General features: G+C 37.4%; 1 protein-coding gene across 7 annotated transcripts in view; it reads left to right on the top strand.

Annotated features, from left to right (window-relative positions):
* Positions 1 to 908: 908 nt before the first annotated feature.
* The window catches only part of LOC110092452, a 61,697-nt gene continuing 44,996 nt past the window's right edge, over positions 909 to 17,609 (top strand). For 6 of the 7 annotated variants that reach the window (XR_003702757.1, XM_028700054.1, XM_028700055.1 and 3 more), the window contains exons 1-2: positions 910 to 1,382; positions 1,626 to 1,657. Coding sequence is in view for 6 of the 7 variants with exons in the window: in XM_028700054.1 (XP_028555887.1) it covers positions 1,279 to 1,382; positions 1,626 to 1,657 (136 nt within the window). In the remaining variant the exon portion in view is untranslated. Of the gene's footprint in view, positions 1,383 to 1,625; positions 1,658 to 17,609 lie in introns of all 7 variants that reach the window. The other variant, XM_028700056.1, reaches the window with a different exon arrangement.

The following is a 17,609-nucleotide window of genomic DNA, read 5'->3' on the forward strand; positions in this document are numbered from 1 at the left end:
TCCACTTGGAGAGAAAGAACTCCAGGTGATACATTAGTAAGTACGATCCCGTTCTTTGGCGTGGTGGAGCAGGGAAGTCTCATATCTTTTGTTTGGGTTGTGGGTGAATAATGTTATTGCTATTTGTTTGATCCCTCTTTTTGGAGTGGACATTGATCTTCCTTTAGTTGCAAATTCCCGTAGGGGTTTTAGTTGTTACAAATTATCAATGAGTTTTTTGGGAACTTTTGGAAATTTTAGTTGGAATGAGCCCTTTTGGAATATTTGTAACCATTTGGTAATCCAATTTGTGGTTTGAACCTTCCAACGATGCTTTGAGTCTTTGATTTGGACTCATTTAGGCTCGTATTGAGTCGAATTTAGTGTCGTTGGGTTCACATTCTCGAGGCGTTTAGTTCGACTATAGATTTGTTTAAATCGGAGTTCAGATGATCCCAATTTGAATTTTGAAAGTTTCCAAGTTGATTTTGACTTGGGATTCGTGCCGATCATGAATATTTTTTGATGATGTATCAATTATGATATTGACATATAAAATAAATATGTGTTTTGTTAATAAATGAGCTTTGATATATAGGATATTTAATGAATTTAATTCTAAAAGTTAAAATAAAAATGATATATTAATTGATAAAATAAATAAAGTTTAAAAATATGTAATTTTAAAATAAAACAAGTTAAAAGCTATTTTTATAAATCAAAGAAATAGACATAAAAAATTAAAATATATACTAAAAATGAAAAAAAAATGTATGATTTATTTAATAGATAAAAATTATATTTTTAATTTTACAATTAATTTTGAATAATAATTTAGATTAACTTAGGAGTTGAAATTAATAAATATCACGATATATTTCAGTCTTACACGTTAATAAATTTAAATGAATTAATTCAAAGCTCAACTTTCCTAATTTATTTTTGAGGCCGTTACTCCCCTCCGCATTCTACTCCCCCCGGCATTCTCTATAAATAAACCCTAATCTCGCTTCCTAAGTTATTTCATCTTCCTTCCTCCTGTTTCTCATCTGCCCTCCCTTGTTTCCGTCTCTCAACTGGGTCTCCCATCTGCCCTCTGTTTTCCGTCTAGGTCTGGATATTGGCCCTCAGTCCGGAACGCAACCTGCTCACGAGATCGGCTCTCATTGCCGAAGATTCCCAGCTTACGAGATCGGTCCTCGATACTATACGGAAGACTCTCATCGCCTCTTCCTTCCTCCCGTCTACCCTCTGCCCTCTGGCTTCCATCTCTCAACCGGCTCACGATATTGGCCCTCCATGCGGAACTCAACCCGCTCACGAGATCCGTTGTTGTTGCCGAAGATTCCCGACTCACGAGATCGGTCATCGATACGATACGGAACTTCATTTATGCGAAAAGAGTAATCCTTTCCATCATTTACAATTTTCTGGTGCCTTAAATTGTTTGAGAAACCATTATTTCTACAAGTTTTATGAATACCAGTCATTGCTCATATGTTTGTAGCTTTATTTTTGTCCATTTTGCCCAAAGTCATTTATAGGTTTCTACCAAAGCTTTGCTCTCACGTGTCATATTCCTGTCAAATCTATTATTGGATACTTCTAGCAGTCCCGTTGATTCTCCTTTATTTCTGTTGCTTCAGGTTCGTGGGAGTAAACTTCATAACAAAGTCAGGTACATGACTGCTATGTCTTAACGGCTAATGTATGCTAGAAGCATATTGACTATAAGTACTTCTAATTATTATAACTAACTTGGTTTTGTCGCCAGAGTTGCTTTGATTGTTGTATTTTTACTAAAAAGCCTCCCACCAATATAAATTTAACTATTCCTTCTTAGGAATTTTTTCTTTCCATGGAGATAGCTACTATTCTTTCAAAATAGGTGTTAATTTTGTGTGAAGTTTTATATCCTTTATGGTATTAACGCAGCACACTTCAGTTTGAAAGCATAATTTGTAGTTTTTCTACTATTCTTGGTTAGGCGAATAAAGTTAACACTGCTGTAAATTAACCCATCTACATGCATCTATGGTTTCGAAATCAATTCCCTACTCCCTGTCTTAGTGTATTGTCGCTTATGTTTGAGTTGTCATTACACGTTGATCTGTTCCTTTTTAGTAATTCAACTGGTTTCTTTTTTCTCTGACATTAATTTCATTGTTGTACTATAGCTGCTTTTAAATCTTTAATTCTCTAACATGTGCTGTGAATATATATTCAACCATGGCACCACATTCTCACATCTATGACTTTTTTTCATTGTTTTATTTGAACATGTTACAAAATCAGATTACTGCAGCAATTTCACGCAAATAATGTTTCAATTGTTTCTATTAGTCCGGGTCCATGCTAATGAGGTCCACTTCCAACTTCTAATATTTTACAAGTGGGCTTAAGGATTGGTCTGAAGTTGCAAGTCAGCTCTTACTGTAAAGGGCCTCTGTCAAAATAGTGCTACATGCTTATGTTTACTCTCATATCCATGACTTTTTAACCAAATATCTTATATCTTGACATCTTGCTTGTCAATATATTTGGATACTCATTTCCAATTGAAGTCTTTGTTCGGATATTTTTTTTTCTTTTTATATAATGAAGATTTGTTTTAGAAGCCCAAATAATGAGGTTGTAACCAATTGTGGTGGATATCGGAGGGATCATGTCCATTAGCATGCCGAATCTATTTATGATGATTCATGATTACTTTATAGGTAGTATAATAGTTATACCGAAATTTGCTTGAAGATTATCAAGTGCTTAATTCATAGGAGCCCAAATTTTCTAAGATGGGCAGATTAATACAAAACACTGCTGTTCTTGTGCTATAGTTGGGAGTTGCAACTTGCAGCGTCTAATGTTTACCGAGTCATTGGTTTTGAGGATATTGCTACTGATTTAAGAATGCTGTATTACAGAGTTACTGCTTTTTCTATAGTTGGAATCACCTCTCTATTTTTGTATGTGCCTTTTTTGATGTGATTCTAATTGACCGGTCCAGCCGGCCCAGCACTAGGGCCGTCTCGTGGTTTATTCTAGACGGACCAAGGAAACTGTCGGTCCCTTTGTGGGGCCCATGGATTGATGGAAAATTCAAATAGGAGGGGGGCGGTTTAGTGGGGAATTTATTCTTGGAAGGGCCGTTTAGTAATTAAGGTTTTTTTTTGTATTATCTAAGTAGGAGGGAAATGGTTAGGGTTAGGGTTATGTATGTTTTTGCTGAATTTAGGAGTTCTCTAGGTTTGCTTGGGTTCTAGCCACCGTTTAGAGATTGGGAGAGCCGGATCTTCCTCTCAAATTGAAGATCCATTGTATCTTGCTTGTTTTCTTTCACTTTTCATCGATTATTAAGTTTCCCTATTAATTTGCCAATGAATTTCTCCAAATTTTTGCTTGTTCTTGCTGAAATTCCCAATTTGAGCCACTATTTTGGTGATTTCTGCACTTGTTCCCTAACAAATTTATTGTACATCCAAATTCTGACATTTTAGTAGGGGCGTGAATTTGTTGGCATGCGATTTTGAGCATGGTAGAAAATTTTGGTCCATGAAAACAGGCCTTTTGTTTTGTGCTGTTTAGTGATTTCAAGAATTTTTGGATGTGATTTTTTGATCTTTTGTGGTTATAACTAAAGATGCTATGGCATGCATACATCCAAATTAGTACTCAATGAGTGTTAATTTTTTTTCTCAAAATTGTATGTTAGTTGGATGCCAAATCCTAGAATGTGGGGCAAACATTGCTGAAAATTTTTGTCACAAGTTTTCTCCTTATATTGCCATTAGACATGAATCTTCTTTGGCAGCTTTTGTTTGTGTTATTTTATCTATCTAATTTATGATTGGTTTTGTATGTATTGGAACCGCTGGATCATTACGATCTACTGCTCAAATGATTAGTTATTAACTAATCTATAGTTCAGCAGTTATAGCAGTAATCCTACTATGTGGCACTTTCAACATTACTGAAATTATTGAAGCACAACAAAGTGTTTGATATATTGTTCCATTACTACCAATTTTTCTTCTCTTTTTCATTGTATAGTCTTTCTCTTTCTTTTATATAGGTAGCTATATAAGCTATATAAAAATGCCTTCTATGCATTCATGTCACATGGAAAGAAGGATCCAACAAGAAAGGAAATCATGATCCTATGAATGCATGCCAAGGAAATGAAGATCTTGTTGATTCATGCCCATGAATAAAATTTTGTACCTATTTGGGTTTAGCAAGCTCATTAGGAAGCTCTAAATTTAAAACATTTTGATGTTTTTATGGATGCTGGTATTTTTTTTTAAGTATAGACTAGCTTCATCATTTTCTTTATGGGTCAGTCTATATATGCCTTTAATCGAATGCTTTAAGGAATATTCTTTGATACTCGTGTTTTCCAGATTGTATTAAAGCTTTACTTCATGTATTCTAGTGCATTTGCAGTAGTCTTCATTTTTTTTTTCTTTTGAGAAGAAATGCTAAATTGCATTAAGTGAAACCTTGATACACACTACTCCATCAAAGCAACCTATCACATTCCTCCTTCAATAAAAGAACAAATGAAGGAGGAATATTATTATAACTAAATACATCCCAAAAGAAATTGAACTCACAAGCTAAGTTAGCACAATAATTGGCTAACTTATTACAATGTCTATTTATAAAATTAAAAAACACATTGCTGAAATTCTTCATGAATAGAAGGTCTTCATTTATTTGATCTTTCTTCCTCTTCTCCGGTATGTTATACAACTTTTGGAGAAAGTTGATTACGTTAATATTATCTCCCTCTATAATGATGCCACTAGCCTCAAGCATCCAATTTTGAATAAAATCCCTCAAGGATTTAAAAGCCAAGAGCTTGACCTGCGCACAATCCCAATGAACATATCCACATCCAAATGCCATTAAAAACCTGCCTTTACAATCTCTTACAACTCCCCCAATTCCAGCTTTTCTAGATTTACTTAGTGATCCATCAATATTTATTTATATTTATTTTTGAAGGTGTCCTTTCTAAGCACAAAAAGTCAGTATTGTTTGTATATTCTCTTCATTGTTGCTGCATCCTGTATGAAAATGCAACTCTTCTAGCAACTGCAACATTTCATGCAGAATTCATCGCCTTTCTTCCTTCTTGGTTTTGGTAGCACTACTTCCTGTTGTTGTTCCTTTTTTGTCGTGAATCATCTTGCTGTTGATTCTTTCTTGTTTTGGTCAATCATAACCTTCATTTTTGTAATTTCTCTATTGCAAATTGCTGCAACCATGACTCTCTCCTATGAGAATGTTTTTCGAGAAGCAGCAACAACCACTTCTCTATAGGAATCTATATCCTTATAAATCTAAATTGTGTCACCATGACCCTTCTGTTCTTAGATCTGTTTCCACCAAATATGTAAACGAGGAGGCCAATTGAGGTCTCAATATCAAGCTCACCTAGCAGTCACTTAGAGGCTTGATGGATACCCTGAGAAAAAAATATTTTATTATATGTTTATCATCTCAGGTAAGCCTTTATCCTACTATGTGGGGTTGGCTACATGAATCCTATCTCTCCATTGTGTTCCGTTAAAAATCTAGATCTAATAAAGAAATGTCATTTCTAGTATTTTCTAATATATACATTATATATATAACATTCAAAAAAATTTATAGTTATATTTATGGTAGATGTTATGATTTTGACATATAAAATAAATATCAGTTTAGTTAATAAATGGGCTTTGATAGGTATGCATATTTAATTAATTTAATTCTAAAAGTTAAATTAAAAATGATATATTAATTGATAAAATAAATGATTTTTTTTTAAAAATTAATTTGTATTTTTAAAATAAAACATGTTAAAGGCTATTTTTATAAATCAAAGAATTATATGTAAAAATTTAATATACATACTATAAATGAAAAATGTATGATTCATTTAAATAGATAAAACTATATATTTTTTAATTTAAAATTAACTTTGAATAATAATTTAAATTAACATAATAATTGAAATTAATTAATATCGCGATATCTTACAATTTTACGCTCTATGGTAATTCATCCGGAATTGAGATTAATAAATTTAAATGAATGAATTCCAATCTCAACTTTCCTAATTTATTTTTTAGTCCATTACTTCCCTCAGCATTCTCTATAAATACACCCTAATCTCGCTTTGTAAGTTATTTCCTCTTCCTTCCTCCCGTCTCCCCTCTGTCCTCTGGCTTCAGTCTCTCAACTGGGTCAGGATATTGGCCTTCAATGCGGAACTCAACCTGCTCACAAAATCGACTCTCATTGCCGAAGACCAGCTTACGAGATCGGTTCTCGATACTATACGGAAGACTCTCATCGCTTCATCCTTTCTCCCGTCTCCCCTCTGCCCTCTGGCTTCCATGTCTCAACCAGCTAACGATATTGGCCCTCCATGCGGATCTCAACCCACTCACGAGATCCGTTGTTGTAGTCGAAGTCGACTCACGAGATCGGTCATCGATACGACATGGAAGACTCTCCTTGCACACGAGATCGGCACTTGATGTGGAAGAAGGTAGAAGTCTCCTTCTCTCTCTCTCTCTCTCTCTCCTGCTTGGAGGCTGTGGTTAGTCACCTTCATGATTCTAGTTTATATTATGCATCTACTGGTATCTGAAAGGGTTAGAATGTTTTAGCATTTGCGCAAATCCTCCAACACGACAAAACCTCACATAACACTTAGACATTTGCAGACCCTGATATTATAACATAAAACATTTAGAATTGAAATTAATCTAACCTGCAGTCGGAGCTGCTAAATGACACTGGAGTTGATACGTTTTCACGCAATGAATTGCATCCTTAGTTTTAATGCGTTAGTCTACAGTGGAATTGCCTAGGCTAACTTTTCCCTTTTGTTTTGTGCTGATGCTGACACTATAAATAGATTTATTCATTAAATCGATAGAGAATAAGATTGGATTTATGTTTTAGCTTAATTCTGCATCCTGTGTGATTCAGTTGGTGGACCCGAGCTAGAAATCTTGCTCTTGTAGCGTGGAGCTATAGGCGGTTGCTAGCCACTGGTCAGGGCGTGCTCATCCCTCTTATGTTGAACGGTGTGATTGACGTTTGTGGATGCTTGAAATTATAGCCCTGAAGAAGATGTACCACCATCATCATCTAGAATATTTGAGGCAATAAGAAAATTGTCCAAACATGTTGAAAACATAACTTGACTGCTTCCTCACATGTGACTATTTTCAATTTCAACCAGGCACACCACCTTGCTGAAACGGTCAACCACTACAAACAGGTAGTCATATCCATGCTTTGACTGCTGTAATCCCCTAGGAAGTCCTTCCAAGGACTCTGGCTGCTGGGCACTGGTAGCGGTGTTTAGAAACCAAGTTCAGCTTCTGGGTTGTGGGCGCTAGTGTTACGCCGGCCCAGGAGGGGACGGCTGGACCGGTCCAGCCCGGACCGGTCCACTGTTACTCCAGGCGGAAAAACAGAGGGGGAGCGCGGGTTTGAGCAGAAATCAGAGGAAAGCCACGTTGGCTTTGGGTGAGTTTAGGAGGGAAATTATTTGAACTAAGGGCTGTTTAGATATTTTGAAATATTCCTTTGTCTTTAATTAGGAGTTTTGGAGGGATTTAGAGGATCTTGAATTTGAATTATTTGGAAATCGAGGGTTTGGTGTTCTTGGGCTCTTGGCTTTGCCGGAGATCATTGGAGAGTTTTTCCTTCCTCTCGAATTGAAGGAAAGTTGTATCTTACAAGTGCTTTTCATCTTCTATTGAAATAAAAGTGTTTGCTTCGTTTCCCTACGAGTTTTTATTGCGTTTCTCTCAGTTTTTTCCCTGTTTCCTGCTGTTTTTCTTGCTGTGGACAGTAGTTGTGCTGTTGAATTTTCACTGGTTTGGGTTAGGATTGCTTGCGAACTCAAGTATTTCCTATCAAATTGGTATCAGAACATCGATTTGGGGACTTTTGGCGGCTGAAATCTGATTCTTCAGCGAACTTTTGGGCTTACAAAAGTGATTTTTTTGTGATCCGTTGGAATAACGATGGCCGGGAAGAAGGTAGACGTCTTGGAAGGCGAAGTCGATCAATTGAAAACCGATTTGGAGGAAAGATTTTTTGATTTTCAAAATCAAATCACCACCAACAATGAAAGATTGGAGGGAAAATTCACGGCCATGGAAGAAATGATGAAAAAATTACTTGAGATGAAGACTAATCCGACGACGTCGGAAGCAAGAGAGACTACCGGAGACCACAGCGTAGGAGAAAATCCGAACCCGCTTAGGGGGAGGAGGAATCCGGATGTAGAGATCCTTGAGGGAGAGGACGACATGCCACCTCTAGAGCCAACAGATGACGAAAAACTGACGGCAGCAGGTTTGTGTCTGGAAGGGAAGGCGTTGACATGGTATCAGTGGCGAGACAGGAGGGAGCCTATTCGGAGCTGGAGAGAGTTTAAGGATTGTTTATTAGAGCGTTTCCGAGCCGATGGGGGAGGAGACTTTTATGAGCAATTCTTTGCTTCGACGTAGGAGGGGACTGTGGCCGATTACCGGGACATATTTGAGTACCTGACAAGCAGATTGGATCACATTTCTAAGTTTGCCCTAGAAGGGAACTTCATGAAGGGGCTTAAACCGGAGATCCGAACAGCAGTTAGAGTGCTGGAGCCAAGGAACTTAGGCAAGTCTATGGAGCTTGCACAATTGGTGGAAGATCAGAAGAGATCAGAAAGAGGAGTTCAATGCAACTATTCATGGGGATCGTATAAGATGACTACTGCTGTATTACCCTCAAAAGGGGTAGCCCCAGGGAACCAGAGGGAGGTGCCCAAGGAGAGATCTGGTGGAGTGGGAAATGGGGGACAGTTCAAAAGGCTGAGTGAGAAGGAGGTGCAGGAAAAGAGAGCAAAAGGGTTATGTTTTCGATGTGATGAGAAGTATATGCCAGGGCATAAGTGCAGGGACCTAACTCTTCAGGTTCTCCTTGTTTGTGATAATGAGGAAGACGAGGAAGTTTGGAGCAGATCTGAAGTGGAAGAGGAAGAGAAGTTGCACTTAGATGTTGCAGAAGTCTCCCTGAACTCTGTAGTGGGATTCACTCCGAGTCACACTATAAAAGTGAGGGGAGAGATAGCTGACCGTGAGGTGGTGGTGTTGATCGATAGTGGGGCAACCCATAATTTCATTTCCACCTAGATTGTGGAGTCGCTTGGATGGAGCTAGTGGATACAGGAGGCTATGGGGTGATGATGGGCACGGGAAAGGTGGAAATGAGTAGAGTTTGTAGAGGGGTGGTGCTGAAGATTCAGGGGATCCAGGTGAAGGAGGACTTCCTTCCTTTGGAATTGGGGAGTACTGACGTCATCCTAGGGATGAAGTGGTTACGTACATTGGGAGAGACTAAGATTAATTGGGGGACACTGAGGATGGAATTGGTGATAGGGGGGAGGAGGATGATTCAGGGTGACGCTGGGTTGACCAAGTCAGGGGTTTCTCTCAAATCCCTAATCCGGATCATTTAGCAGGAGGGAGGAGGATACTTGGTGGAATTGCACAGTTTTGAGGGAGCAGGAGTGGAGGAGGGAGGAGATATACCCCTCTCCGTTCAACCGTTGATTCAGCAGTTCCAGGAGGTGTTTCAGCCGCCTTAGGGATTACCACCGCAGAGGGAGCGAGAGCATGCTATTGTGTTGAGGGAAGGGGTTTCACCCATCAGTGTACGTCCTTACCGCTACCCTCAGTTCCAGAAAGATGAAATTGAACGGTTGATTAGAGAGATGCTGGAGGCAGAGATTATCAGACCCAGCAATTTGAGAGATACCCTTAAAAGTTTCATTTAGATTTTAAATAATGGAAATTTGTAACTTGCTACTTTTCTGTTAGAAAATTACTTGAGTAATTAAACTACTGTTCTGTCATAACTTCAAAAATTTGATTTCTTTAATTAGTTCAGCACTCTGACTATAAAGTTACTATTTAATAATGTAAAGTTATTTCAATAACTTTGCATTATAGTAAATCTGATTACAAACATGATATGTACCTTTTGCTATATTTTCAAATGAATTTCCCATATATGTGGCCTTGTCTTCCACTAATATGTTTAAAGTTACGTGTGTTCCTACAACACGCTTGCCGGGGCCCATGCAGGTTTTGTGATTACCCTTACCCCTTTTGTGTACCTATGTGCATACATATTATATTGTATGTGCGGGGGTATTCTTGGAATATTTTTAAATACCTTCTGTCCGCTTGCATGAATGTTGTAGATCCGGTGGTGTGGCGTTGTACTGGTTATCTGCCCGTTGTATATAGGTAGAATGTCGTGCACTATTTAATGCTTTCTGCAGGTCGATTGTAGTGCACTAACGAATCTCCTGCTTTGTCCAGTGGGTATTGCTATCTACTATAGTTCTTGTACATTCTTTTTGTAAATAACATGTTAAGTGTATAACGGGTTTCCTACAGAAGCTCGTCGGAACTTGCATTTGTCGCATTCGCTATGTATTTTGTTGTGGTCTTTAGCCCATGCAATACATCCGCCATTGCTACAGGTATGCAAGTAGATGTATTCTTTCACAGACTAAAGTTGACTACATGATACAACATTTACTGAAGTCTTTATGTATCTACCCACAAATGGCAGTACATACATATATATTCATAGAGAGGTTGTATGTATTGCAGATCTTCTATCCTCACTTGTTGAAGGTACAGTGTAATTGTTTAACACTAAATTCTTATTGACTGCAAGTATGCCCTTAACATTTACTGCATGAAGTTTGTTGTCTCCCATAGCACTTCGTAGGTGCATGTATTTGCTATATTCCACCTGTCTCTATTTGCTGAGGATTTCCAATGAATACATATGCTTACTTATTGCTCAATTAAAGGCCATAAGTCATCTTAATTTCATTGTTTGTTTCTCATAGGTGATTATTGCTCCTTGATGCTTGCTTATAGGAATCATTATATTTACTTAATTGATTGATGTGAACTCTGCATGTTAACTGCCACCACTTGTAAGTAGAACGTTTGCTAAAGTCCTTGCACTTTTGCATGCAATCAAGCCATATATTCCTTTTAACTTTCATTGTTTGCAAAGTTCGATATGCATGTTTGTATATGTTTGTCTTGATTATAAAGATGCTATCACATTCGTAGTTGGATTGCTGTATGCTTGATTTGCTCGTGAATGCTCGTTTGTACCATAGATCTGCTTGTTGATACACAACACATTGTATGTTGGTATTTGTATTTTTGAAGATCTTTAATCTCTATTGGAGATTTCATAATGTTTGTAAATATTCATCTGAAACTTCAGCACAAGTCCTTTATTTTGTTGATTAATGCTTCTTTGGATGACTTGGATTCATCAACTATCTCTTTACACATCGACCAGTGAGTTATTGTATTCTTAATGTTACCTTGGTGTTGAAAGCGTTGTTGTAGGCATTGCATTCATCCCTCATTACATACAAGTTGATTGGCATGGCCATCACTTACACTTGCCTCTTTCTTATTCATTGATGTTTGTTATGCATTAATCTTCAATGCTTGTAGGAGATCAAGATATTTGCTAGCAGTTTGATTTGCTGGTTGTAGAAGCATCTTGGCCTCTAGTAGATTGTAGGGACATCACCACATTTATTTCATGAGTGATATGAGCGTCATTTAATCTCATTTAGAGATTAATTTGATCAAGTGCTCAAGCTATATCTATTACGACCTTCTTGTTGCTAGTGAACAAGCTGTACTCATAAATCCTTTGTTCCAAAAGACGGGTTGCAATGTGTACAAATACATGGTGAACTTAACACTATGGATCATTAACATTTGTTGTCTAGTTGAAGTGACAATTGGAGATTTTGTAATGCCTTAACATTATTATTGTGCCAACTTATTCGATGTTATATTCCATAATGTCTAGTCTTATCTTTGATATTAGATTATATTCCATAATGTTCATTCACTTTCATTTATTCGATGTTGAATTTAGACCCCTTGTAGTCAAACTTAATTCAAGTCCTTTGTTCAATTCAAATTCAGTTGATTGTTCAAATGGGTCAAGTCATATTCAGTTTCGAGTTCATGTCCACTGCAGTCCCAAATCAAGTCTTGTTCAAGTTTGAATCCAGAGTGCAAGTTCAAGTTCTTGTTCAAAGTCTTCTGATGCTCGTCTGATTTGAGTTCAAGTTCTTTATGTTCATTTGATTTCTTTTAATTATTATTCAAATCAAGTTCTTCTTGATCAAGTTTGATTTAAGGCTTTTGTTTATTTATTCCACTATGAGTTTAGTTCATTCAATGCTCAAATTCAATGTGCAAGTTCGAGTCCAAATCCTTGTTATTTGATCTAAATTTTGGGCGGAAAATCAGGTATGATTAATGAAAGTAAGCTTCCTTTGAATGATCATTACCTTAGTGATGCTTTTACTAACACAGAGGACATGGATATGTTGGCTACATCTTTTACTAGAGATGATAATAATATTAATTATACCAATGGTTGAGGTAGGAGAGGTAGGAAGCAAAGAAATGTCATTTTACAATAACCTAGAAACACCCATTCGCATACTTATCATTAACCCTTTATTTTTTATGTTTAATGATATTATTTGTAATGTTATGGGCATTGGGTGCCCTTCTTCTAAGTTTAGAGTTAAAAATTTATGCCATATTTATAATGTGTCAATTCTTGTCTTGCTTGCGCCTCTTATCTCTTCTAATAAGTTACTTGGTACTACTAAATTTCTGGGATTTAAATATGCTATGTCGAATGTGGCCAATAAAATTTTGGTTTTTTGGAAAACTTTTGTTCAGGTAGACATTATTGGTAATTTTACTCAAGTTATGCATTAGCACGTAAGAAGGTTTGACTTCCTTGGTGTCTCCCCCGTGTGGGGAAAAACTAAGAGGCAGACTTCCCCTCCTTGCTACATGAGCACGTAAGGAGGTTTGCCGGCTAGCCGGAAGCATCGAGAGAATGATTTTTCAAGTTAGAAATTATACCTTTACATGTTGACGGCGGTGAAATGTAGAAAGACAAATATATATAAAAACTTTACTCTCTCTTTTTATTTTAATTTTTCCCTTGTTTTCTTTTTTTTTTCCTCTTTTTTTTTGAAAACTCCCTCTTTTTTTTTTTTCTAAATTTCTTTTCCACGCATATATATATTCTTTTAATACTAATAATAATGATAATAATTATAATAATAATAATAATATTAACGGTATAATAATAATTGCTATATTAACAATAATCCTATTAATATTAGTGCTAATAATGATATTAATATTAATAATAATGAATAACAAAAATAATACGTAGTAATAATTAGTAATTAAATAAGTTAAAATTTATACCTAGAGGTCGGCTGGAATAGAGGATTAGAGTCGGGTAAGTTTCTTGGAGGGAAATCGATAATGCAACTAAGGTCAGATAGGGCTCGGTTCCAATTGGACTTATGTGTGAGTCTGTGAGATAACTATAGAGTAAGGATGACTGTGGCTAGGGGTTCAAACATAGGCATGATTTGGAGGTTTTAAGATCATGGAAGGAGGTCTTGAAGTCGGCGGCTCTAGAAAGCTCTTCTTAGGGATTTTGGTGACGAGACTATTTCGGCTAGCAGGGAAGTCGGACAGAGGCGTGAGGGCCTCTAGAGTTTTGGAAAATCTGTAGTTGATGGAGGTTGGAAGTGGCGACGGGAGCTAAGGCAGGTCGAGCTAGGGCTGTATTCGGCTATGGCTTGGAGAAGAGCAGAAGATTTCAGTTGGAGGAAGAGTAAGAGACAGGCTCTGGGTTGGGTCTTGAGTTTTGCGACCTCAATTGCCAAGGCCAAACGAGTGGGATGGATTTGACGAGGGTAAGAAGATGCAGAAAGATGTTGATGTGGGGTTCGGCAGGTGGTTGCAACTGGAGTGGAGGAAGAAGAGCGAGAGTTCTGCGTACTTGGAGAAGAACTCGAGTCATGGCCATTTGAAAGCTGGGGTACCGATATAATAGGTTTTATAGAACAACCATCTTCTTTAGGACATCGATTCATCCTAGCTGCTAAAACTCATTGGTTCAATAATCCTAAAGGTCGAATCTTTAAAACCTTTCATGCTCATAAACCTAAGGGTCGAGCTAAAACCCATAAGATTCAACAAGTTTAAGAGCCGAATCTCACAAAACTTCTATGCTCAATAAACCTAAGGGTCGAGGTAAAGCCCTTAGGTTCAACAAGCCGAAGGGCCGAACCTTGAAAATCTTTTATGCTCATAAACCTAAGGGTTGATTTAAAATTTATAGGTTCAATAAGTCCAAGGATCGAATCTTTAAAAAACTACCCTTAGGTTTGAGCTAAATCCACAAGTTCGCAAGCCTAAGGGCATAACTTTCTAAATTTTGCATGCTCATAAACTTAAGGGTCGAGCCGTTTTCATCAACCTACTTAAAAGGTTAAGAACGAAATACAGGTTCACCAAGCCTAAGAGCCGAACCTTTAAACTTTCTTATGCTCCCAAGCCTAAGAGCGAGCTACTTTAACTAATCTAAATGATTGAAAGAAAAGAAAAAAGAAGTGTTGAACATAAATGCTAAATGTCCAGGGATATTACAACGAATTCATTGTGTGAAAATCATATAACAAATTCGTTGGGAGACAATTTATTGACTAACAAAGGAAAGAAAAAAAATGATAAGGAAAGAAATTTTGAACGAATTAAAAGCAACCATGTCCGTCGACCCCACTCAAACTGTTGACTGCCCACTCAAATTGTTGACTGCAAGTAGTCGCATTCCTTCGCTAGAGTAACTCCCATTCGGTAGTTTGGTCATTTAAAAGAAAACAATGGACAAAAGGGAGGATTTACGTTCATTCCATGACTGTGTTTTCATGCCTATGCGAACTTCGCTCTGACGTCCTGACCTCCTTCGACTTCTTCGTTGTTGTTCGGCTTCGTTACTTTACAGGAGGCGGAGAGATTGCTCGAGTCGCCTCTTTGACTCGTTCGCTGCTGTCCTACTTCAGCCCCAACGTCGTTGTTCACCTTCGTTGCTTCAGGAGGCGTCTAGGGTCGCTTCCATCTTCTCTTTTTCGTTATTGTTGTTCGTCTTCTTTGTTTCGCAGGAGGAAGAGATTGCACGGTCGCTCCTTCCGCTCCTTCGTTGCTTCACAGGCGGAGAGATTGCACGGTACACTTCATACTGTCCTTCGTTGTTGTCCAACTCCGTTGCTTCGCGGGAGGGGAGAGATTGCACGCGACGCTTCTTTCGTTCCATTGTTGTCTGACTTCATTTCTTTACAAGAGGAATAGAGATTGCAAGAGTCGCTTTTTCCTCCTCTTAGTTGCTGTTCGACTCCCATCATAGGAGGTATAGAGATTACATGAATGGATTCTTTGGTTCCTTTGTTACTGTCCCACTACACTCCTCCGACCGAACCCAAGTGCCCGAGCAGACCCGACTCAAACCTTTTCTCCATTTCTCTTTTACATGCATATTATAATGTATAATATTTATATTGTTATTATTTATATAATATTATACATTTAATATAATAATTAAAAAAAGAAGAGAGAAAAGACTTTCAAACAGGTGTTGAAGACCTGTGTCGTCGACCTTAGGTCCAGCCAAGAATGTTTAAATTGAAGGCCATGCCATCGATCTTAGATTTGGGCAAATAGTTTTTAAATTGAAGGCCCTACGCCGTCGATCTTTGATCCGAGTAGGAAGATTTCCAATTTGAAGATCATATGCCGTTGATTTTTAATCCTGGTATGATGGTTTTAAATTTGAAGACCCTGGGCCAGCATATCTTAGATCCGATCGGGATGGTTCTAAATCGAAGACCCTACACCGTCGACCGTAGATCTTGGTAGGAAGAAATTATAGTAGATGCCATTCCGATTTCTCCCTAGGTGGGGAGAGGACGTCGGGAGGCTGCTAGAATTTTCTAGAAATTACTAAAACTTTGTTTTTTTGAAATAATTAGAGAGTAAATCAATTTGGATTTAAATTAATTAGTTGATTAATATAAATAATTAATTGGTTAAAATAAATTAATTAAAATTAATTGAAATTAATTGATTGATTAATTTAAACAAAAAAATCGAGAAATAAATTTAAAATCCAAAAAGTAAATTTAAAATATGAGAGTTAAGAAAAAATAATTTCAAAAGCTTTGAAATTTAAATTGTTTGATTGTTTAATTAATTTATTAATCAATTGAGCAATTATAAAAATATGAGAGTTAAGAAAAAATAATTTCAAATGCTTTGAAATTTAAATTGTTTGATTGTTCAATTAATTTAAAATATGAGAGTTAAGAAAAAATATGTTTTTCACTAATCAACATATACAATTGATATCAAATGCTCTCAATAACAGCTCTCCCACTCTGAAACATTACTCAACAACTCCCCGTCAATTCAATGAACATAAAACTCTCTAGTGTTTCTGAACAAAGCTTTAACTCAACAGTGGCTCCTATAACTATCTGTGGGCTCCCTGAACAGCTGCAATTATCACTTACTTGCAAACAAGTAAATAAGAGTCAGTGCATTATAAATAAATTAAATCAATGCTGTGTGGGCTCCAAAAATTCGGCCTCGGCCTCCACTCGCTTTTCTTTTTCGGCGAGGGAGTTTTAACGAACTAAGTTCCGAGGTAAATTTTGGAATGCAGATGGGTTTGTAGATAAGACACTACCCAGAGATTTCGCCCTCATTTTGCGAGGACTTTATGATCTGAGTTCTGGTTTCCTATAGGCGCAAGCCCCTATAGTTAATTACCCCTCTCGATCACGAGAGAGAACTTTCGATTAAGGCTAGTCGTCAATTAGATACGTATAGAAATATGTGCATCTGGCATATAGTAGCCGCATAAGTTTGAGATTTGGAAATTTGGAGAATTTGAGAATTGGGTTTTTGGATTTGGAAATTGGGTTTTGATTTTTGGTATTTGAGAATTGGATTTGGATTTGAGAATTTGGAGAGTTTGATATTTAAAGTAGAAATTTCACCATCCTGCACTTAAAGCTGATGGTGGGGGAATGGATGATGGACCCGATCAAGATTCCATGGTTCCGTCATCCCGGGCCATCGTGGTCCCTGGTCTACTTAGTCAGAGGAGGTAGTCGACCCAACCTGACAGAAGGATCCTTGTCGGCAGCCATGAGTTGCTTCGTCCAAGGGAACCTTGTAGACCGGGGTTGAATGTTTGTCTAAGGGGACAAATTTAAATCCACCTTAGCTAACAGAGGGCTTTGTGCCCTATCGATCATATCCTATTGATTCATATCTCAAGGATTTAACGCCAGTAAGCCATAACCGCTATTTGTGGTGCCATTTAGCGGCAAAACCACTCGGTTCAGAGGGCCCCGGGTCATAACCGTTTACCTGCAGTGCCATTTGGCGGCGAAACTGCCGGTTAGAGGACACGTACCACGTCCTTACTGACAAGAGATTGTTTGAGAATGGATCCTAGTGATATTTTCGACTAGGCATTTGGCTCTTTGTGAGCTAGAGTTTATTCGAATTTATCCGCCTCGACAAACTGTTGCGGAGGGCGGATGGATTTTGCTTCAAGTGCATTGATGGATTTATTTCATTTTTAAATATTTTTAGGATTTTTGGGATTTTGAGATTTTTTGA

The sequence above is a fragment of the Dendrobium catenatum genome, unplaced genomic scaffold (genome assembly GCF_001605985.2).
Source record: "Dendrobium catenatum unplaced genomic scaffold, ASM160598v2 fragScaff_scaffold_1446, whole genome shotgun sequence".
NCBI lineage: Eukaryota > Viridiplantae > Streptophyta > Magnoliopsida > Asparagales > Orchidaceae > Dendrobium > Dendrobium catenatum.